The sequence below is a fragment of the Poecilia formosa genome, unplaced genomic scaffold (assembly GCF_000485575.1).
Source record: "Poecilia formosa unplaced genomic scaffold, Poecilia_formosa-5.1.2 Scaffold148, whole genome shotgun sequence".
NCBI classification, from domain to species: domain Eukaryota; kingdom Metazoa; phylum Chordata; class Actinopteri; order Cyprinodontiformes; family Poeciliidae; genus Poecilia; species Poecilia formosa.
The window spans coordinates 721,909-744,300 of NW_006800087.1; the positions used below are offsets into that span (position 1 = coordinate 721,909).

Sequence of the window (22,392 nt, forward strand, 5' to 3'; positions counted from 1 at the left end):
TTCTACCGTTTAGTGGCTGGTGAACTTTTTCGGCTCCTTGTCAGTCGACGACTCTTTGGAGTGTTTGAGGGCCATGTTGTCGGCCAACATCAGGCAGAACCTGCAGCTGTGTGTGCAGGTAGCATCAAAGTATCATGAGCAGCTGGGAACTCAGTCGCTAGTGGAGCTCTTCGAGTCCTTCAAGAGTTATGAAGGTAGGCATTTTCTCTTAATTCATTTAAAAATGATAAAAACTTGTTAAAGGCGACCTATGATGCAAAATTCATTTTTAACGGTTTTGCACTTCGATTTGGGTTTCAACTGCTTCAAAAATCAGCCCAAGCGCATAGAAAAAAACAAACATAACACCCAGTCGTTTTTTGGTGTCTGTTTGAATGTAACAAATCAGAAGGCACTGCCCCGTTACCTAGCAACCCCAGCAAAGCCCAGCCCGTTACCTAGCAACTTGAGCTGAGCCCCAGGACGTTTGGTCAGCTGGATTTTACCGTTGTATGAACTTCTGCTTTTCAAAGATGTTTGGTTGTGTCATTGTGCGTCTGTTTGCAGCGTGAATGTTGAGTTTAGGGGTGTGACCAGCAGCAGCTTATTTGGATTTAAAGTGACAAGAAGCCCTAAAACGGCTCATTCTGACAGCCACTCAAAATAGAGTGAACTGAAATATTATTTAAGATAAGATATTAGTTCACTGTGCTATAAGTTAATTTTACTTTGGACAAAAATGTAACAAACATATTTCATTTAGCCCATAGACCTACCTTAATCTGTTCAAGGAAACATAATAGGTCACCTTTAAATGACAATTATTTTCTTACCTGATTTAAAAATGTTCCTGTCTTTTCTTTTAAGGTCTGTTTTACTTCCTTGGCTCCATCGTGAATTTCAGCCAGGAACCCGACGTTCACTTTAAATACATCCAGGCTGCTTGTAAGACGGGTCAGATCAAAGAAGTGGAGAGAATATGTAGAGAGAGCAACTGCTACGACCCAGAGAGGGTTAAAAACTTCCTAAAGGTAAAACCACTTCTTCATTAAGTGTAATTTCTTCTGCAGAGATAATTGAATATTATTCTCATTTTGCCGCTGTTTACAGGAGGCGAAGTTAACAGACCAGCTTCCCCTCATCATCGTGTGCGATCGCTTTGACTTCGTCCATGATCTGGTGCTCTACCTGTACCGCAACAATCTGCAGAAATACATTGAAATCTATGTTCAGAAAGTAAGATCAATACCAAAGCTGGGATTTCTTCCACCATGGCTTCCTAACTAATCATTTTCTGTAAATGTTGCTGGTTTATTTTGGATTTGCTCGTTGCATTCTCAGGTGAATCCCAGTCGGTTACCTGTGGTGATCGGTGGGTTGTTGGATGTGGACTGTTCAGAGGATGTCATCAAGAACCTGATCATGGTGGTCAGAGGACAGTTTTCCACCGATGAGCTGGTGGACGAGGTGGAAAAGAGGAACAGGTGAGCCCAGATTAGGCTTGGATCCATGAGTTATTGTCATTGCAAAAACCAGTTTCCTCTCTTTGTTCCATCCTTTTTTTCCCAGTTTCTTCCTGTCTTCTTACCTTCCTGCCATTGTTTTTTTCCCCCATTCTTGTTTCCTGACTTGATTTAAACCCTTTTCCTTCATTTTTGCTTTCCATAGATTTTCTGTAGTTCACTGATTCGTTCCTTCTTTTCTTCCTTCTTTCTGTAATTTGTTTGTACATTAATTTCTTCCTCCCTTCCGTTGTTCATTCCTTTCTTTCCATAATTTGATTGTTTATTTGTTATTTCCTTTCTTTATTTGTTTCTTCCTTCCTTCAATTGTTCCTTCTTTCTTTCCATAATTTGTTCATTCCTTCTTTTTTCACTGCTTCCTTTGTTTGTTCATTCATTTCTTCCTTCCTTCTTTCCATAATTCATTCCTTTGTTTCTACCTTCCTTCTTCCATGTATATGAAATTTATTAAAAAAATGCCTTTTTTTGTCAAGCTTTTGAATTTTTCTGTTACAGTAAGAGAAGATATTTTACATAAGTCAGTTTTTTTTTTGCTACCTTTTCAGGTTGAAGCTTCTGTTGCCATGGCTGGAGTCGCGTATTCACGAGGGATGTGAGGAACCAGCTACCCACAATGCACTGGCCAAGATCTACATTGACAGCAACAACACGCCGGAGCGCTTCCTGAAGGAGAACCCGTTCTACGACAGCGCCGTGGTCGGCCGCTACTGCGAGAAGAGAGACCCCCACCTGGCCTGCGTGGCGTATGAGAGGGGCCAGTGCGACCTGGACCTCATCAAAGTGTGTAGATCCCATCACACTGACCGCAGAAGATTTTGAATGCACAGACATGTTTAACTTCCTGCTATGTCTATTTTTTATTTTTTTTTAATCTCTCAGGTTTGCAATGAAAATTCATTATTTAAGAGTGAAGCTCGGTATCTTGTACGACGAAAAGATCCGGAGCTCTGGGCCAAAGTGTTGGAGGAAGACAACCCGTTCAGAAGACAACTCATCGATCAGGTTGGCTTCATTCCACTTCAGTCCGGCTGTGACCAGAAATTTCTTCATTTTTTAATTAATATTTTTACACTATTTCCACTCTCAGGTGGTGCAGACGGCTCTGTCGGAGACCCAGGACCCAGAGGAGGTGTCGGTCACAGTCAAGGCCTTTATGACTGCAGACCTACCAAACGAGCTGATTGAGTTGCTGGAGAAGATCGTTCTCGATAACTCTGTCTTCAGTGAACACAGGTACTTTGGGCACATCTTCTTTGTAAATCTGCAGTGCAGGTTTTATTTTTTAAACTTTTTCCATTTTTTCTTCAGAAACCTCCAGAATCTGCTGATTTTAACGGCCATCAAGGCCGACCGCACTCGTGTGATGGAGTACATCAACAGGCTAGATAACTATGACGCTCCTGACATCGCCAACATTGCTATCAGCAATGAGCTCTTTGAAGAGGCGTTTGCCATTTTCAAGAAGTTTGATGTCAACACCTCAGCCATTCAGGTAAAAATAAAATTATAGATTGATAGTCATGATTGCAGAAAGAGTATTGGTTTATTTGGAGCAGCAAATTCGTAATAAGCCAAAAGTTCGTTTGATGTTGTTGGCCAGGATTCCCAGGTTTGAGGCAAATCTCTGGTTTTTGCAAAGATTTGACTTAATTTCTAGTAATTGACAGTTACAAGAAGAACAAAGGAATCACTTTTAATATGTTTAGATTTTATGCCATAAGTAGGACTTTATTCAGAGCAGAAGTGAAAAAAAGACAAAACCTTTACAGCACCACGGTTAACCTCTCTGTAGGATCTTATATCAGCCATTACTGTGCCTAACCAGTGTCTGTGGTTATCCTTTCCTAAACTCTTAGAGTGACAGGATAGACACAGAGCATTTTGCTGTTTTCCTTTCAGCCTTCCTGTTATCTATTTTAAGCTTTGCTCTCTCTGCGTTCTCAAATGTCTTCACATAGTTTAGAAAATAAAATTGTCCTTATAAATATCTTCATACATCTCTGTTCTTCCTTTGGCTTAATATTTAAGCCACCTCACTAATACTGAGAATAACTAGTATTAGTAATTTAAGCCTTCTTCTAGTAACAACTTCCTCTCTGAAGAGTGTTATTTTTTAGATTGTAGAAATGCAATCTATTGATGCATTTCTACTGCTAAGTTTCCCCCCAATTCTTGCCTTTTTTGATTTTTGTAGGTTTTGATTGAGCACATAGGGAACTTGGACCGGGCCTATGAGTTTGCAGAGCGCTGTAACGAGCCTGCAGTGTGGAGTCAGTTAGCCAGAGCTCAGCTGCACAGGGACCTGGTCAAGGAGGCCATCGACTCCTACATCAAAGCCGTGGATCCATCAGCGTACATGGAGGTGGTCAATGCAGCCAGCAAGAACGGTAAGCATCTCTGTTGTAAGATATCTTGGCTGCATTGGTGTGTTTCATGTGAGTTTCTTGGTGTGTGTCTTTGCTGCAGACAACTGGGAGGATTTGGTGAAGTTCCTGCAGATGGCTCGTAAGAAGGCCAGAGAGTCGTATGTAGAGACGGAGCTGATTTTTGCTCTGGCTAAAACAAACCGCCTGGCTGAGCTGGAAGAATTTGTCAGTGGGCCCAATAATGCTCACATTCAGCAGGTAAAAACAACAATAATTTCACATGTAAAGGCTTTAGATAGTTTTTAAACCTTAAATGTTTTGGGTTAACTTAAAGTAAGAGCCTAGGTTTCAGAACGGTTATTAAGGACTGCTGTAAAGGTCTGTAATGCTTTCTTGAACAAGTTAGGATAGGTTTATGGACTACACAAAACATGTTTGATACATTTTTGGTACAAACTCATTCTTAGATAATGAGTTTATCTAAGATTTTATAATTTATAAAGTACATTTATAGTTTGGTTATTTCTGTCTGCCAGAGCTCCTTTCAGAATTACCTGTATTAAGGCTTCTTGTCACTTTAAATCTCACTAAGCTGCTGCTGGTCACACTCCTTAACTCAATGCTTACACATGCACATGAAAATGACTGCAAACAGATATACAAATATACAAAAATACAAAAAATATACAAAATGTGAATTTTGCATAATGGGTCCCCTTTAACAGGGTTACTTTTTCCACCAAAATGTGAAAAATTCCTGCTGTAAATCTGATCATTAATTTTCAGGTGGGAGACAGATGTTACGAGGAGGGAATGTACGAAGCGGCCAAACTTTTGTTCAACAACGTGTCCAACTTTGCCCGACTTGCGTCTACATTAGTCCACCTTGGGGAGTACCAGGCAGCCGTGGACAGCGCCAGGAAAGCAAACAGCACTCGGACGTGGAAGGAGGTAAAAGACGCACAAATATCTTCGTTTCACTTTGCAAAACATGAAATTAAGAAATATACAAAGGCAAGAAGGGAAAAATAAAACGGAACTGTGGGATTGAAAAAAATAACACCTTTAAAGCCAAACTATATCGATGTTGTCCTATTCTTTGGAGCAGAAGTATTAACGTTAATTTTCTCCTTTGGCTTCATAAACCATGATGCAGCAGATGTGTTTGATTTTACATTTCTTTATCTCTTAAATTAAAATTTAGGTTTTATGTTTTGCTAAATATTCTGGAACTGAGCATGCTTCAGGTCTACACATTAAACCTCAACTAAAGATGAAACAAAGTGTCCAGTTTGCACACCTGTTCCGAAAGTATACATGCATGGGTATTCATAGTTTAATTGTTGAATGCAGAATAACCTTTCAAATAGATAAATAGAATTACCAACAAAAGAAGTTTGTTGGTAATTCTGTTATTTTGTTGTGTTGACAAATAAGTTTTCGTTCAGTTTGCTGCCTGTTCTGATTATGTTCTGTCTCCTTTGTTAGTGCAATTTGCTTAGCAAGAACAAAACAGAACACAATTATGGAAAGCTCTACAGACACAAAATAAAAGGCACATTTAGGTTTTTTTCTTCCTTAATAAAATCTTGGCATTTACTTTCTCTGAACTCGACAGGTTTGCTTTGCGTGCGTCGACGGCGAGGAGTTCCGGTTGGCGCAGATCTGCGGCCTTCACATTGTGATCCACGCCGACGAGCTGGAGGACCTGATCAGCTACTACCAGGACCGCGGGTACTTTGAGGACCTCATCGCTCTGCTGGAGGCCGCGCTGGGCCTGGAGCGCGCCCACATGGGGATGTTCACGGAGCTCGCCATCCTCTACTCCAAATTCAAACCTCAGAAAATGAGGGAACATCTGGAGCTCTTCTGGTCACGAGTCAACATCCCAAAGGTCGGTTTTCTCCCTGTCTTGGTGTGTGTGTGTGTGCGTGTGTTTGTTTCATGCGTTTTCTGTGTGGAAATATCAGATTTATGAATGTTCTCTCTCTGCAAAACAGACTTTAATTAACACCATCTGAATAATTGGTGTTTCTTGGTCTCCTTTTTGTGGTTTACTAAATTTGTTCTGATATATTTCATCATATTAATATTTTAATCAAAAGTTTTTTAAAGATTATTTTAACATAGGATTGTTTATAAATAGAAACAACTACCAAAAAGCAGTTTTTCCAATTGTTCTTGCAAGTATGCGATGCTAATTTGTCTTCCAGAAAGTAAACTTTAAATGTCACAAATGCCATATTCTTTTGGTTTCAGGTTCTTCGTGCAGCTGAACAATCTCATTTATGGGCAGAGCTGGTTTTCCTTTACGATAAATACGAGGAGTACGACAACGCTGTCATCACTATGATGAACCATGCAACAGATGCATGGAAAGAAGGCCTGTTCAAAGACATAATTGCCAAGGTAAACGCGTCATTTTAACTCAACTATTTATTTCTACAATTTTTACAACCAGGCTTCTACTGCTGCCACATTTCTAACAAGACATTAGGAATGTCTTGTTAAACATATATACATATTTAAATCGTCTACAGACATAGATAACATTACATAAAGTGACTGTCAAATAATATTGTCCTAAGAGAATAATAATTACTAACTAGATCTTCTACTTTATTGAAACCTTTTTAGTTTTGTTTCTATTTTCTTCAGTCTTTACCCCAAACTCTCTTAACTTCATATCGTCAGTCGGATTTGACTTGAGCCTTTTTTTTTTTTCAGCTTCTGCTGTTGTATAATTTACATTTATGTTATATTTCTGTATTTGCAGTTCCATGTTATGTTACATTCGTTCCTTGTTCCTTTCAGGTTGCCAACGTGGAGTTATACTACAAATCTCTTTCTTTCTACCTGGAATACAAACCTCTGCTCATTAATGACCTGCTGACTATTTTGTCTCCCCGGTTGGATCACAACAGAGCCGTCAGCTTTTTCTCTAAGGTAACGTCATGTGAAGAAGGAAATCTTTACGCTGCGTGATCCCTTCCTTCATCTCTGTCCACTTTACTGCTATGATGCATTTTGCTTTTGCTTGACCAGATGAATCAGCTGAAGTTGGTCAAGCCGTACTTGAGGTCGGTCCAGAATCACAACAACAAGGCCGTCAATGAAGCGCTCAACAACTTGCTAACGGAGGAAGAAGACTACCAGGTTGGACGGTTTGGTTGGTTCTGCTGCCAGCTCGCTATTATTTAAATATTAATAGTTTATTTAAACAAAAGCTGAATCAGTGTCTTTCACAGTTGAAAAGTGATTACTTACATTTCTAAAGTTGATATGATTCACGTTTCCATTGACTAGTTAAACTTTGTTAATATCGTAGTTCTTAACCCTGGGTTTTGTTCTGGTTGCTTTTCTCTGCAATGTGAGTTAAATTTGATTTGTCTGCAGAGCCTGAGAGCCTCCATCGATGCTTACGATAACTTTGACACCATCGACTTGGCTCAGAGGTTAGAGAAACATGAACTGATCGAGTTCAGGCGTATCGCTGCTTATCTGTACAAAAGAAACAACCGCTGGAGGCAGAGTGTGGAGCTCTGCAAGAAGGACAAGCTATACAAGGTAAACAAAACCCAAACATTTACCTCTACCAGATATGAATTGGAGATCAATTGGTCATCCTGTCACAATAACAGTATCGGTGTTTTCGAACACTTTTTTTAAAAAACCTTTCTTGGATGAGAAATATTAATGGAAATGAACTGATAATGTCACAAATGTAATAATTTCAGTCAGAAGGTCGGACTTCTCTAAATCAAATTAGAATAAAAACCTGACTGAGAAAAATTTATGTCATTTTTTGATTCAGTGATGCAAAATAATCCTAATTCAATAGAAAAAACATAGATACTTATAAAAATATTTTTTGTAACCCAGTGATACCCAGTTGGTATCAATAAATGTTGTTTTTACATTTCAAAATATGATTGAATGACCTTGTTGTGCACCATTTATGAGGCTAGGTGCAAAAACGCTTTAAGCTTGGCAGTGTGGTGGCTAAGGCTGTAGAGCGAAGGCTATCGCCGGCTTCACTGTTTTTGCTAAGTTTGATTGTAATTCAGAAAATTTCCCCAACATCCATTATATTTACAGTATTNATCTACATATGTTCACTGCAGCAAGTTAAGACTCTGCTGCTCCAGAGGATTCAGGTTTTCCCTCAGACTGAGTTCAGACAACAAAACTTTTTTTGGGTTGAACATTCAAAATTTGATCTGTTCAGATATGATTAGATTGTCCAGGATCAAATTTAATAGCTTGAGGATTTGAGTAAAATTTACACCTCAGTTGGGAAATGGTTCCCGTTTTCATCCTTGAATAGGCCAAAACTGCCCAAAGTATGCACTCCAATTACACTTTCCTAATAAAATTGAAGATAACATTAAGTAGATGATTAGTTTTTAGTCGAGGGAAGTAAAGTATTTCCTTAGATATTTACTGGATAACAGAAGGAGTTGGGATAACTTCTCAATCCCTGCAGAAGCATTTTTCTCCCTGAACAGTCCGATGGTTTGTCAGCTAGAGTTAATGAAAGACACCTGAGGGGTTTCACTGTTATTGAACAGGAAGCTCTGCTTCCACCTAAGCTGCGCACATAAAAGCTTCTCAGAATGCCCTAATGAAGAGAAATTAAACCGAGGGAGGAAAAGACTGGAAAACAGTTTAGTCACACTGGAAAAAAAACACTTTTCTGGTGTTTTCTCATAAACAAACCTCCTGCTGGAAACATTGTGTCGGTTTCCATCCCACAGCACTGACTCGTGGCTCCTCATTGTTTGTTTAAGTAATCACTGTTCCCAATTATAATGTCTTATCTTAAACCCTCAACAGTCGAACAGCGAATTTGAACTTTTGTTACACTGTGTTGCATCACAACTCAACGGCTTGAAGTTTTGACAGTCCCATGAGTCTGAGGTTCAGTTTTGTTAATCTTTGCAGCAAAATCGCGTAGTCGGGGCGATGCAGCTGTACTCGGTTGACAGGAAAGTCTCCCAGCCCATTGAGGGCCACGCCGCTGCCTTCGGGGAGTTCAAAGTGGAAGGAAATGCCAAACCTTCCACGTTGTTCTGCTTTGCTGTGCGCTCACAGGCGGGAGGAAAGGTGAAGGTTTATTAACGAGTTTCTTTTACGTCCTACTTGCTGTGCTTATTTTATTTATGCATGATGACTTTCTCCTCAAAGTTGCACATCATTGAAGTTGGTCAGCCCGCTGCAGGAAACCAGCCATTTGCTAAGAAAGCAGTGGATGTGTTTTTCCCTCCAGAGGCCCAGACAGACTTCCCTGTAGCTATGCAGGTAAGTGAACGGCAGCTACTTATTCAACTCCTGAGAGTTTTAGGTGACTGGTGAATTCTTAAAATCTCTTTTTACTCTTTTGTTGTAGATTGGGAACAAGCATGGTGTGATATATTTGATCACAAAATATGGTTACATTCACCTGTACGACCTGGAATCTGGAGTGTGTATATACATGAACCGCATCAGTGCAGAGACTATCTTTGTTACGGCCCCTCATGAGGCCACCTCAGGGATCATCGGCGTTAATAAGAAGGGACAGGTGAGGAAAAAAACTGAAGAGTCTTAATACAAAGCTTCTGTTACTTAGGAAGTATCAGTTTTACTTATTTTGCTAAAAAAAAAAAATCATCAAAGGGTTTATATTATTTTTGTAGCTTTTTCAAGATTTATGTTGTCTGGCTCTAAAATGTATCTTAAAGGTGACCTGTTATGCCTCTTTGAGCAGCTTAGGGTCTGTGGTCTATGCAAAGCATGTTTATTACATTTTAGGCACCAAATCATTGTTAGATAGTGAGATTTTAGTTTGCTCAGTTCTGCCTATTTTGAGCTCCTTTCAAAAAGAGCTGTTTCACTTTAAATCCAAATAAACTGTTGGTGGCCACGCCCCCCAACTCAATGTTTACACTCACACATGAAAATGGCTGAAAACAGATGCACAGTTTTACAACCATACATCTTTTAAAAGCATTAGTAGAGCCTACTGCACAACAAAACACTTGTCATTTCCAGCAGCCATTGTATAACACATACATTAAAACCAGCTGACCAAACCTGCTGGAGTTCTTTTGGAGTTCTTTTGGTTGCTAAGTAATGGGCTTAGCTTCAGTTTGGTTGCTAGGTAACTGGTTGTGCTTTGCTGGAGTTGCTAGGTGAGTGCTGGTACTCCCTAATTTGTAATGTTACATTCTGTGGGTTTTTGAAACGGCTCTTTTTCCAGACACCAAAAAACATAAACTTATTGCCAAAAATTGGCTGAATGTTTTTTTTTGTTTGTTGTTGTTGTTATTGGGCTTGGCAGTAGAGATCCAAATTGAAGTCCAGAAACTTGCAAAATGTGAATTTGGCTTAAATGTACATTGAAAGATTTACCTTCTAATTTTTTTTCTGTTTCTAATTTATTGAGTTTTATTGACATACTGCAACTGCCTTTTCTACACGTCACAGGTCTTGTCAGTGTGTGTTGAAGAAGAAAACATCGTCAACTATGCCACAAACGTTCTGCAGAACCCTGATCTGGCCCTGAGGATGGCCGTGAGGTCTAATCTTGTTGGGGCTGAGGAGCTTTTTGCCAGAAAGTTTAATACTCTGTTTGCCCAGGGAAGTTACTCAGAGGCTGCAAAGGTTGCTGCATCTGCACCCAAGGTACGTCAGACTCTGCAGTTAAAGTGTAGCGCTTGCATTTTCTTCTCTTACCAGGTGCATTTCGGTAATGAATAGATTCTTCATCTATCTAAAATTAAGGCATTAAAATGTCTTAAATTAATAAAAAAATACGTTTACTTTAAATACATTAATCACAGGTCTTAAATTTTGTCTATTTATTCTCGTATATTATATGTATTATTTTTCTTGAATTCCATTCATGATGGCCTTTAAAAGGTCTTAAATCTTGAGTTCATTTTACGTTAAAGAACACAATATGAATAAATTAGTTAATTTGATTAGCAGACTGTCATATCTACAATGATTCAGAGTTTCAAAGAATAAAATAGTTTTCTTGTGAGTTTTACTGAACCACCATGAAATTTGTCTAAAGATTCAGTAGAAATTTTCAGTTTTCCCTCCTCCAGTAATTCCTCCATTGTTTGATGTGTTCTGACCTGCAGGGTATCCTCCGAACGGCAGAAACCATTCGCAAGTTCCAGAGTGTCCCAGCCCAGCCGGGTCAGGCCTCACCCCTGCTCCAGTACTTCGGGATTCTTTTGGACCAGGGCCAGCTCAACAAGTTTGAGTCTCTGGAGCTGTGCAGGCCCGTCCTGCAGCAGGGCCGCAAGCAGCTCCTGGAGAAATGGCTGAAGGAGGACAAGGTAGGAGCTGGTGAAAGTTTTCTGCTCCTCTGTTATGCGACTGTCATAATTAGTAAATGCGACTATGTGTGCTCTGCAGCTGGAGTGTTCAGAGGAACTGGGCGATCTGGTAAAGGCCTCGGACCCAACGCTAGCTCTTAGTGTTTATCTCAGAGCAAATGTCCCCAACAAAGTCATTCAGTGCTTTGCAGAAACAGGACAGTTCCAGAAGATAGTGCTGTATGCCAAAAAGGTAACCAGATCTCCATTTTACTTTCTCATAATATATTATCATCATCTTTGGTTTTGTCTGTCTTAAATATGAATGTATTTAAAAAGGTGCGGACAGATTCACATTCATCATTGTTCCTGCGCCTCTGTAGGTGGGCTACACCCCAGACTGGGTGTTTTTGCTGAGGAACGTAATGCGAGTCAACCCAGACCAAGGACTGCAGTTTGCCCAAATGCTTGTCCAAGACGAGGAGCCGCTGGCCAACATCAACCAGGTAATATGAGCAGCATCAGATGCAGTCCTTGATAGTGTGATTTATTATTTGTTTTTTGTTTTTTTTAGTATTTTCCAGGTTCAGATTAGTATGAAAATGGGACAAATTAAAGAAAAGTAAAAATGTCTGTTTTTCTTACGTCATTGTCAAAACGTTGAATTATCCCTCTGTCCATCTTTTCTTCTCTACTTCTTCTGTCTTTCCCACCCTTCATCTGTTTCCTTCTTCTTCTCCACCCTTTATGTTCTCTTTGTCTCTTTTTAGGTTTCTTTCCATGTTTCTCTTCTTTCTTTCTAAATTTCTTTATTTCTTTTTTATCTTGGTTCCTTTCATGTTTTATTTCTGTCCTTGTCTCCTTCTGGTCTAACTCCATCTGCAGTAAATTCACAGTATTTATTCTTTGGACCATCAGCTATGATGATGATTAAAGTGTAGAAGAATGTGGCATAAAAACTATGTTGCAAAGTTTAAAAGAAAATTACGTATCTGATTCGATGGCGCACATCAACTGGAAAGGTGTCTTGGATGGGAATCGGTCTGTGTCTGTGTTGTTCCAGATGTTCTAGTAATGCCAAGAATCCACTGAGTCAGTGACTCCCTCCTTCCTTTGAAGCCACATCCTTGCTCTTGCTTTGAATTACAAGTTAAGCAGAAAATTGAAGGAGCAGAAACATCTGGCTGGTGTTTAATAACCTGTGACTTTTACATTAGCTGAAATGATGCTTTGCAGCACAATTTAAAGTCTTTAATATTCCTAACTTTTGTGCATGCTGTTTTTTTTCTTTTTGGCAGATTGTTGATGTTTTCATGGAGGGCAGCCTGATTCAGCAGTGTACTTCCTTCCTGTTGGATGCTCTGAAGAACAACCGTCCAGCTGAAGGACACTTACAGACACGTCTGCTTGAGATGAACCTGATACACGCTCCCCAGGTGAGCCGTTTTACCAGCTCCTTTTTCCTAACTGGAGAAATTGATGGCTACATCTAGTCGTTAGCCACCATTGATGTTGTATCCACAACGAGTAAGAATGTCAACTGTGCGGATGTGGAGCATATTGCATAAACAGAGACATGCAGCCAGGAACATGTAGTTCAGTGGCCACTTCTTTCCAAAAATGTCTGCGACGCCTGTTAATCAATTAGAGAAGAGAAAAATAATTCAAATTAGAAAATAACTGCCATGATTTAAAAAAAAAGGATATCCTAATCCACATATCAATCAGTTTAATTTTTGTTGACACCAAATAATTATGTTCTGTTTCATTATTGTTTTGAATGTATTCCTCCATGTTTGTTTTCTTGTTTTGCTGTTTGTTTGGCTATTTTATTTTTATTACTCGTTCTATTATCTGGTTAATTATTTTATAGATTAATATCCCTTCTTGCTTTTTGTCACTTTATAATGTTTTTTGTATACATTATTGGTGAATTGGTGAATAAAAGATAAAAAACAGTTGCAGAGTAAAACTAGTTAGAGTTGGGTTTTAGTCATAATTGCTGCCTTAACCTTCCCTAAACATTAGGAGTGAATAAGTTTCTTCCAAACTTATTCACTCCTAATGTAAACTCCACCTTACAACTACAAACTACCACACATTTCATTAGGATTTCACATAATAAACAAACCAAAAATGACTGCACATAACTAAACTATAAGGAAAAGCATAAATGGATCCTCAGTGGTTTTTACCAATAAAAATCTGGATGCTTTGATCTGCATGTGGTGGTGAGTTTAGGGTTGTTTTCCTGTTGGAAGAACAATCTCATTTTGAAAGTCATATGGTTTTTCTTCCTTTTTATAATTAAACACTTTTTAAAGGGGGGGGGGGGAGGATTATGTAAAATCAAATTTTTTGAGCTTTATATCTTAGATGCTACTTCTCAGCCCAACGCTGGTAAGAACGGTTGTAAACAGCATCATGGAGAAACGTTGTGATGACTTGCTGAAGTGTTGGAAAGAGCAGGAGCTTCTTAAAGAGACAGAAGCCCAATTTCAAGGTGTTACATTGCAAAGTCAAATTTCTTTTAATTTATGTTTGATATATACAGCATTTTTATAAGAACTGAAGGTAACATAGTTACTTGATTGTGGTATAAAAATGGCAATATGTGCGTGGAAAATGCATAATAACGCCACTTTAATACCCAGGATCTGTATAAACATAGAAGTTTGGCATCATAATGTGGAAAATGTAAAGGGTTAAACAGGAGAGCAATAAAGTAGAAAGTTTTGACCCTGTAATGAACTCACTCATCCACTGCTGTAGATTCTCACTTTGATGTGAAAAGTCGCTCTTAATATGATGTGTGTTGATGTGTGTAATGAACATTTTCAGGTAGCAGATGCCATCCTGGGGAACCAGATGTTCACACACTATGACCGGGCCCACGTCGCTCAGCTGTGTGAGAAGGCAGGGCTGCTGCAGAGAGCACTCGAACACTACACCGACCTGTACGACATCAAACGAGCCGTGGTGCACACACATCTGCTCAACCCTGAGGTACGCCTACAGCAGAGCAGCCAGTGCTGTGAACACAGTGCCGTTGGGAGACATTTGGTTTCATAAGAATGCCTTTAATCTCTTCCTCTGCATTTAGGTTTCTTTGCTTTTTCATTTTTCTACCGTTTAGTGGCTGGTGAACTTTTTCGGCTCCTTGTCAGTCGACGACTCTTTGGAGTGTTTGAGGGCCATGTTGTCGGCCAACATCAGGCAGAACCTGCAGCTGTGTGTGCAGGTAGCATCAAAGTATCATGAGCAGCTGGGAACTCAGTCGCTAGTGGAGCTCTTCGAGTCCTTCAAGAGTTATGAAGGTAGGCATTTTCTCTTAATTCATTTAAAAATGATAAAAACTTGTTAAAGGCGACCTATGATGCAAAATTCATTTTTAACGGTTTTGCACTTCGATTTGGGTTTCAACTGCTTCAAAAATCAGCCCAAGCGCATAGAAAAAAACAAACATAACACCCAGTCGTTTTTTGGTGTCTGTTTGAATGTAACAAATCAGAAGGCACTGCCCCGTTACCTAGCAACCCCAGCAAAGCCCAGCCCGTTACCTAGCAACTTGAGCTGAGCCCCAGGACGTTTGGTCAGCTGGATTTTACCGTTGTATGAACTTCTGCTTTTCAAAGATGTTTGGTTGTGTCATTGTGCGTCTGTTTGCAGCGTGAATGTTGAGTTTAGGGGTGTGACCAGCAGCAGCTTATTTGGATTTAAAGTGACAAGAAGCCCTAAAACGGCTCATTCTGACAGCCACTCAAAATAGAGTGAACTGAAATATTATTTAAGATAAGATATTAGTTCACTGTGCTATAAGTTAATTTTACTTTGGACAAAAATGTAACAAACATATTTCATTTAGCCCATAGACCTACCTTAATCTGTTCAAGGAAACATAATAGGTCACCTTTAAATGACAATTATTTTCTTACCTGATTTAAAAATGTTCCTGTCTTTTCTTTTAAGGTCTGTTTTACTTCCTTGGCTCCATCGTGAATTTCAGCCAGGAACCCGACGTTCACTTTAAATACATCCAGGCTGCTTGTAAGACGGGTCAGATCAAAGAAGTGGAGAGAATATGTAGAGAGAGCAACTGCTACGACCCAGAGAGGGTTAAAAACTTCCTAAAGGTAAAACCACTTCTTCATTAAGTGTAATTTCTTCTGCAGAGATAATTGAATATTATTCTCATTTTGCCGCTGTTTACAGGAGGCGAAGTTAACAGACCAGCTTCCCCTCATCATCGTGTGCGATCGCTTTGACTTCGTCCATGATCTGGTGCTCTACCTGTACCGCAACAATCTGCAGAAATACATTGAAATCTATGTTCAGAAAGTAAGATCAATACCAAAGCTGGGATTTCTTCCACCATGGCTTCCTAACTAATCATTTTCTGTAAATGTTGCTGGTTTATTTTGGATTTGCTCGTTGCATTCTCAGGTGAATCCCAGTCGGTTACCTGTGGTGATCGGTGGGTTGTTGGATGTGGACTGTTCAGAGGATGTCATCAAGAACCTGATCATGGTGGTCAGAGGACAGTTTTCCACCGATGAGCTGGTGGACGAGGTGGAAAAGAGGAACAGGTGAGCCCAGATTAGGCTTGGATCCATGAGTTATTGTCATTGCAAAAACCAGTTTCCTCTCTTTGTTCCATCCTTTTTTTCCCAGTTTCTTCCTGTCTTCTTACCTTCCTGCCATTGTTTTTTTCCCCCATTCTTGTTTCCTGACTTGATTTAAACCCTTTTCCTTCATTTTTGCTTTCCATAGATTTTCTGTAGTTCACTGATTCGTTCCTTCTTTTCTTCCTTCTTTCTGTAATTTGTTTGTACATTAATTTCTTCCTCCCTTCCGTTGTTCATTCCTTTCTTTCCATAATTTGATTGTTTATTTGTTATTTCCTTTCTTTATTTGTTTCTTCCTTCCTTCAATTGTTCCTTCTTTCTTTCCATAATTTGTTCATTCCTTCTTTTTTCACTGCTTCCTTTGTTTGTTCATTCATTTCTTCCTTCCTTCTTTCCATAATTCATTCCTTTGTTTCTACCTTCCTTCTTCCATGTATATGAAATTTATTAAAAAAATGCCTTTTTTTGTCAAGCTTTTGAATTTTTCTGTTACAGTAAGAGAAGATATTTTACATAAGTCAGTTTTTTTTTTGCTACCTTTTCAGGTTGAAGCTTCTGTTGCCATGGCTGGAGTCGCGTATTCACGAGGGATGTGAGGAACCAGCTACCCACAATGCACTGGCCAAGATCTACATTGACAGCAACAACACGCCGGAGCGCTTCCTGAAGGAGAACCCGTTCTACGACAGCGCCGTGGTCGGCCGCTACTGCGAGAAGAGAGACCCCCACCTGGCCTGCGTGGCGTATGAGAGGGGCCAGTGCGACCTGGACCTCATCAAAGTGTGTAGATCCCATCACACTGACCGCAGAAGATTTTGAATGCACAGACATGTTTAACTTCCTGCTATGTCTATTTTTTATTTTTTTTTAATCTCTCAGGTTTGCAATGAAAATTCATTATTTAAGAGTGAAGCTCGGTATCTTGTACGACGAAAAGATCCGGAGCTCTGGGCCAAAGTGTTGGAGGAAGACAACCCGTTCAGAAGACAACTCATCGATCAGGTTGGCTTCATTCCACTTCAGTCCGGCTGTGACCAGAAATTTCTTCATTTTTTAATTAATATTTTTACACTATTTCCACTCTCAGGTGGTGCAGACGGCTCTGTCGGAGACCCAGGACCCAGAGGAGGTGTCGGTCACAGTCAAGGCCTTTATGACTGCAGACCTACCAAACGAGCTGATTGAGTTGCTGGAGAAGATCGTTCTCGATAACTCTGTCTTCAGTGAACACAGGTACTTTGGGCACATCTTCTTTGTAAATCTGCAGTGCAGGTTTTATTTTTTAAACTTTTTCCATTTTTTCTTCAGAAACCTCCAGAATCTGCTGATTTTAACGGCCATCAAGGCCGACCGCACTCGTGTGATGGAGTACATCAACAGGCTAGATAACTATGACGCTCCTGACATCGCCAACATTGCTATCAGCAATGAGCTCTTTGAAGAGGCGTTTGCCATTTTCAAGAAGTTTGATGTCAACACCTCAGCCATTCAGGTAAAAATAAAATTATAGATTGATAGTCATGATTGCAGAAAGAGTATTGGTTTATTTGGAGCAGCAAATTCGTAATAAGCCAAAAGTTCGTTTGATGTTGTTGGCCAGGATTCCCAGGTTTGAGGCAAATCTCTGGTTTTTGCAAAGATTTGACTTAATTTCTAGTAATTGACAGTTACAAGAAGAACAAAGGAATCACTTTTAATATGTTTAGATTTTATGCCATAAGTAGGACTTTATTCAGAGCAGAAGTGAAAAAAAGACAAAACCTTTACAGCACCACGGTTAACCTCTCTGTAGGATCTTATATCAGCCATTACTGTGCCTAACCAGTGTCTGTGGTTATCCTTTCCTAAACTCTTAGAGTGACAGGATAGACACAGAGCATTTTGCTGTTTTCCTTTCAGCCTTCCTGTTATCTATTTTAAGCTTTGCTCTCTCTGCGTTCTCAAATGTCTTCACATAGTTTAGAAAATAAAATTGTCCTTATAAATATCTTCATACATCTCTGTTCTTCCTTTGGCTTAATATTTAAGCCACCTCACTAATACTGAGAATAACTAGTATTAGTAATTTAAGCCTTCTTCTAGTAACAACTTCCTCTCTGAAGAGTGTTATTTTTTAGATTGTAGAAATGCAATCTATTGATGCATTTCTACTGCTAAGTTTCCCCCCAATTCTTGCCTTTTTTGATTTTTGTAGGTTTTGATTGAGCACATAGGGAACTTGGACCGGGCCTATGAGTTTGCAGAGCGCTGTAACGAGCCTGCAGTGTGGAGTCAGTTAGCCAGAGCTCAGCTGCACAGGGACCTGGTCAAGGAGGCCATCGACTCCTACATCAAAGCCGTGGATCCATCAGCGTACATGGAGGTGGTCAATGCAGCCAGCAAGAACGGTAAGCATCTCTGTTGTAAGATATCTTGGCTGCATTGGTGTGTTTCATGTGAGTTTCTTGGTGTGTGTCTTTGCTGCAGACAACTGGGAGGATTTGGTGAAGTTCCTGCAGATGGCTCGTAAGAAGGCCAGAGAGTCGTATGTAGAGACGGAGCTGATTTTTGCTCTGGCTAAAACAAACCGCCTGGCTGAGCTGGAAGAATTTGTCAGTGGGCCCAATAATGCTCACATTCAGCAGGTAAAAACAACAATAATTTCACATGTAAAGGCTTTAGATAGTTTTTAAACCTTAAATGTTTTGGGTTAACTTAAAGTAAGAGCCTAGGTTTCAGAACGGTTATTAAGGACTGCTGTAAAGGTCTGTAATGCTTTCTTGAACAAGTTAGGATAGGTTTATGGACTACACAAAACATGTTTGATACATTTTTGGTACAAACTCATTCTTAGATAATGAGTTTATCTAAGATTTTATAATTTATAAAGTACATTTATAGTTTGGTTATTTCTGTCTGCCAGAGCTCCTTTCAGAATTACCTGTATTAAGGCTTCTTGTCACTTTAAATCTCACTAAGCTGCTGCTGGTCACACTCCTTAACTCAATGCTTACACATGCACATGAAAATGACTGCAAACAGATATACAAATATACAAAAATACAAAAAATATACAAAATGTGAATTTTGCATAATGGGTCCCCTTTAACAGGGTTACTTTTTCCACCAAAATGTGAAAAATTCCTGCTGTAAATCTGATCATTAATTTTCAGGTGGGAGACAGATGTTACGAGGAGGGAATGTACGAAGCGGCCAAACTTTTGTTCAACAACGTGTCCAACTTTGCCCGACTTGCGTCTACATTAGTCCACCTTGGGGAGTACCAGGCAGCCGTGGACAGCGCCAGGAAAGCAAACAGCACTCGGACGTGGAAGGAGGTAAAAGACGCACAAATATCTTCGTTTCACTTTGCAAAACATGAAATTAAGAAATATACAAAGGCAAGAAGGGAAAAATAAAACGGAACTGTGGGATTGAAAAAAATAACACCTTTAAAGCCAAACTATATCGATGTTGTCCTATTCTTTGGAGCAGAAGTATTAACGTTAATTTTCTCCTTTGGCTTCATAAACCATGATGCAGCAGATGTGTTTGATTTTACATTTCTTTATCTCTTAAATTAAAATTTAGGTTTTATGTTTTGCTAAATATTCTGGAACTGAGCATGCTTCAGGTCTACACATTAAACCTCAACTAAAGATGAAACAAAGTGTCCAGTTTGCACACCTGTTCCGAAAGTATACATGCATGGGTATTCATAGTTTAATTGTTGAATGCAGAATAACCTTTCAAATAGATAAATAGAATTACCAACAAAAGAAGTTTGTTGGTAATTCTGTTATTTTGTTGTGTTGACAAATAAGTTTTCGTTCAGTTTGCTGCCTGTTCTGATTATGTTCTGTCTCCTTTGTTAGTGCAATTTGCTTAGCAAGAACAAAACAGAACACAATTATGGAAAGCTCTACAGACACAAAATAAAAGGCACATTTAGGTTTTTTTCTTCCTTAATAAAATCTTGGCATTTACTTTCTCTGAACTCGACAGGTTTGCTTTGCGTGCGTCGACGGCGAGGAGTTCCGGTTGGCGCAGATCTGCGGCCTTCACATTGTGATCCACGCCGACGAGCTGGAGGACCTGATCAGCTACTACCAGGACCGCGGGTACTTTGAGGACCTCATCGCTCTGCTGGAGGCCGCGCTGGGCCTGGAGCGCGCCCACATGGGGATGTTCACGGAGCTCGCCATCCTCTACTCCAAATTCAAACCTCAGAAAATGAGGGAACATCTGGAGCTCTTCTGGTCACGAGTCAACATCCCAAAGGTCGGTTTTCTCCCTGTCTTGGTGTGTGTGTGTGTGCGTGTGTTTGTTTCATGCGTTTTCTGTGTGGAAATATCAGATTTATGAATGTTCTCTCTCTGCAAAACAGACTTTAATTAACACCATCTGAATAATTGGTGTTTCTTGGTCTCCTTTTTGTGGTTTACTAAATTTGTTCTGATATATTTCATCATATTAATATTTTAATCAAAAGTTTTTTAAAGATTATTTTAACATAGGATTGTTTATAAATAGAAACAACTACCAAAAAGCAGTTTTTCCAATTGTTCTTGCAAGTATGCGATGCTAATTTGTCTTCCAGAAAGTAAACTTTAAATGTCACAAATGCCATATTCTTTTGGTTTCAGGTTCTTCGTGCAGCTGAACAATCTCATTTATGGGCAGAGCTGGTTTTCCTTTACGATAAATACGAGGAGTACGACAACGCTGTCATCACTATGATGAACCATGCAACAGATGCATGGAAAGAAGGCCTGTTCAAAGACATAATTGCCAAGGTAAACGCGTCATTTTAACTCAACTATTTATTTCTACAATTTTTACAACCAGGCTTCTACTGCTGCCACATTTCTAACAAGACATTAGGAATGTCTTGTTAAACATATATACATATTTAAATCGTCTACAGACATAGATAACATTACATAAAGTGACTGTCAAATAATATTGTCCTAAGAGAATAATAATTACTAACTAGATCTTCTACTTTATTGAAACCTTTTTAGTTTTGTTTCTATTTTCTTCAGTCTTTACCCCAAACTCTCTTAACTTCATATCGTCAGTCGGATTTGACTTGAGCCTTTTTTTTTTTTCAGCTTCTGCTGTTGTATAATTTACATTTATGTTATATTTCTGTATTTGCAGTTCCATGTTATGTTACATTCGTTCCTTGTTCCTTTCAGGTCGCCAACGTGGAGTTATACTACAAATCTCTTTCTTTCTACCTGGAATACAAACCTCTGCTCATTAATGACCTCCTGACTATTTTGTCTCCCCGGTTGGATCACAACAGAGCCGTCAGCTTTTTCTCTAAGGTAACGTCATGTGAAGAAGGAAATCTTTACGCTGCGTGATCCCTTCCTTCATCTCTGTCCACTTTACTGCTATGATGCATTTTGCTTTTGCTTGACCAGATGAATCAGCTGAAGTTGGTCAAGCCGTACTTGAGGTCGGTCCAGAATCACAACAATAAGGCCGTCAATGAAGCGCTCAACAACTTGCTAACGGAGGAAGAAGACTACCAGGTTGGACGGTTTGGTTGGTTCTGCTGCCAGCTCGCTATTATTTAAATATTAGTAGTTTATTTAGACAAAAGCTGAATCAGTGTCTTTCACAGTTGAAAAGTGATTACTTACATTTCTAAAGTTGATATGATTCACGTTTCCATTGACTAGTTAAACTTTGTTAATATCGTAGTTCTTAACCCTGGGTTTTGTTCTGGTTGCTTTTCTCTGCAATGTGAGTTAAATTTGATTTGTCTGCAGAGCCTGAGAGCCTCCATCGATGCTTACGATAACTTTGACACCATCGACTTGGCTCAGAGGTTAGAGAAACATGAACTGATCGAGTTCAGGCGTATCGCTGCTTATCTGTACAAAAGAAACAACCGCTGGAGGCAGAGTGTGGAGCTCTGCAAGAAGGACAAGCTATACAAGGTAAACCAAACCCAAACATTTACCTCTACCAGATATGAATTGGAGATCAATTGGTCATCCTGTCACAATAACAGTATCGGTGTTTTCGAACACTTTTTTTAAAAAACCTTTCTTGGATGAGAAATATTAATGGAAATGAACTGATAATGTCACAAATGTAATAATTTCAGTCAGAAGGTCGGACTTCTCTAAATCAAATTAGAATAAAAACCTGACTGAGAAAAATTTATGTCATTTTTTGATTCAGTGATGCAAAATAATCCTAATTCAATAGAAAAAACATAGATACTTATAAAAATATTTTTTGTAACCCAGTGATACCCAGTTGGTATCAATAAATGTTGTTTTTACATTTCAAAATATGATTGAATGACCTTGTTGTGCACCATTTATGAGGCTAGGTGCAAAAACGCTTTAAGCTTGGCAGTGTGGTGGCTAAGGCTGTAGAGCGAAGGCTATCGCCGGCTTCACTGTTTTTGCTAAGTTTGATTGTAATTCAGAAAATTTCCCCAACATCCATTATATTTACAGTATTTTCTGTCTTAAATTTCAGTCAGTGGCATTAAAAAGGTCTTTAAAAGTCTTAAATTCAACCCCTGAAGCCTGCAGATTTCCTGTGTATGTAGGTAGCTGTTGTAGTGAGTAATGAGGTTTAC

At 39.3% G+C, this 22,392-nt stretch overlaps 1 protein-coding gene across 4 annotated transcripts in view; it reads left to right on the forward strand.

Moving 5' to 3' along the window:
* Window positions 1-22,392, forward strand: part of LOC103145869 (clathrin heavy chain 1-like) — a 49,684-nt gene that overhangs the window by 21,292 nt on the left and 6,000 nt on the right. For all 4 annotated transcript variants that reach the window (XM_016677140.1, XM_016677139.1, XM_016677141.1 and 1 more), the window contains 25 exons: window positions 8,813-8,974; window positions 9,056-9,169; window positions 9,258-9,431; window positions 10,337-10,534; window positions 10,999-11,199; window positions 11,279-11,431; window positions 11,562-11,684; window positions 12,477-12,614; window positions 14,020-14,184; window positions 14,315-14,495; window positions 15,148-15,311; window positions 15,391-15,516; window positions 15,622-15,764; window positions 16,349-16,583; window positions 16,683-16,805; window positions 16,891-17,036; window positions 17,112-17,295; window positions 17,998-18,190; window positions 18,270-18,427; window positions 18,956-19,120; window positions 19,788-20,063; window positions 20,429-20,578; window positions 20,984-21,115; window positions 21,215-21,325; window positions 21,566-21,736. In XM_016677140.1, coding sequence (XP_016532626.1) covers window positions 8,813-8,974; window positions 9,056-9,169; window positions 9,258-9,431; window positions 10,337-10,534; window positions 10,999-11,199; window positions 11,279-11,431; window positions 11,562-11,684; window positions 12,477-12,614; window positions 14,020-14,184; window positions 14,315-14,495; window positions 15,148-15,311; window positions 15,391-15,516; window positions 15,622-15,764; window positions 16,349-16,583; window positions 16,683-16,805; window positions 16,891-17,036; window positions 17,112-17,295; window positions 17,998-18,190; window positions 18,270-18,427; window positions 18,956-19,120; window positions 19,788-20,063; window positions 20,429-20,578; window positions 20,984-21,115; window positions 21,215-21,325; window positions 21,566-21,736 — 4,086 coding nt within the window. The remainder of the gene's footprint in view (window positions 1-8,812; window positions 8,975-9,055; window positions 9,170-9,257; window positions 9,432-10,336; window positions 10,535-10,998; window positions 11,200-11,278; window positions 11,432-11,561; window positions 11,685-12,476; window positions 12,615-14,019; window positions 14,185-14,314; window positions 14,496-15,147; window positions 15,312-15,390; window positions 15,517-15,621; window positions 15,765-16,348; window positions 16,584-16,682; window positions 16,806-16,890; window positions 17,037-17,111; window positions 17,296-17,997; window positions 18,191-18,269; window positions 18,428-18,955; window positions 19,121-19,787; window positions 20,064-20,428; window positions 20,579-20,983; window positions 21,116-21,214; window positions 21,326-21,565; window positions 21,737-22,392) is intronic.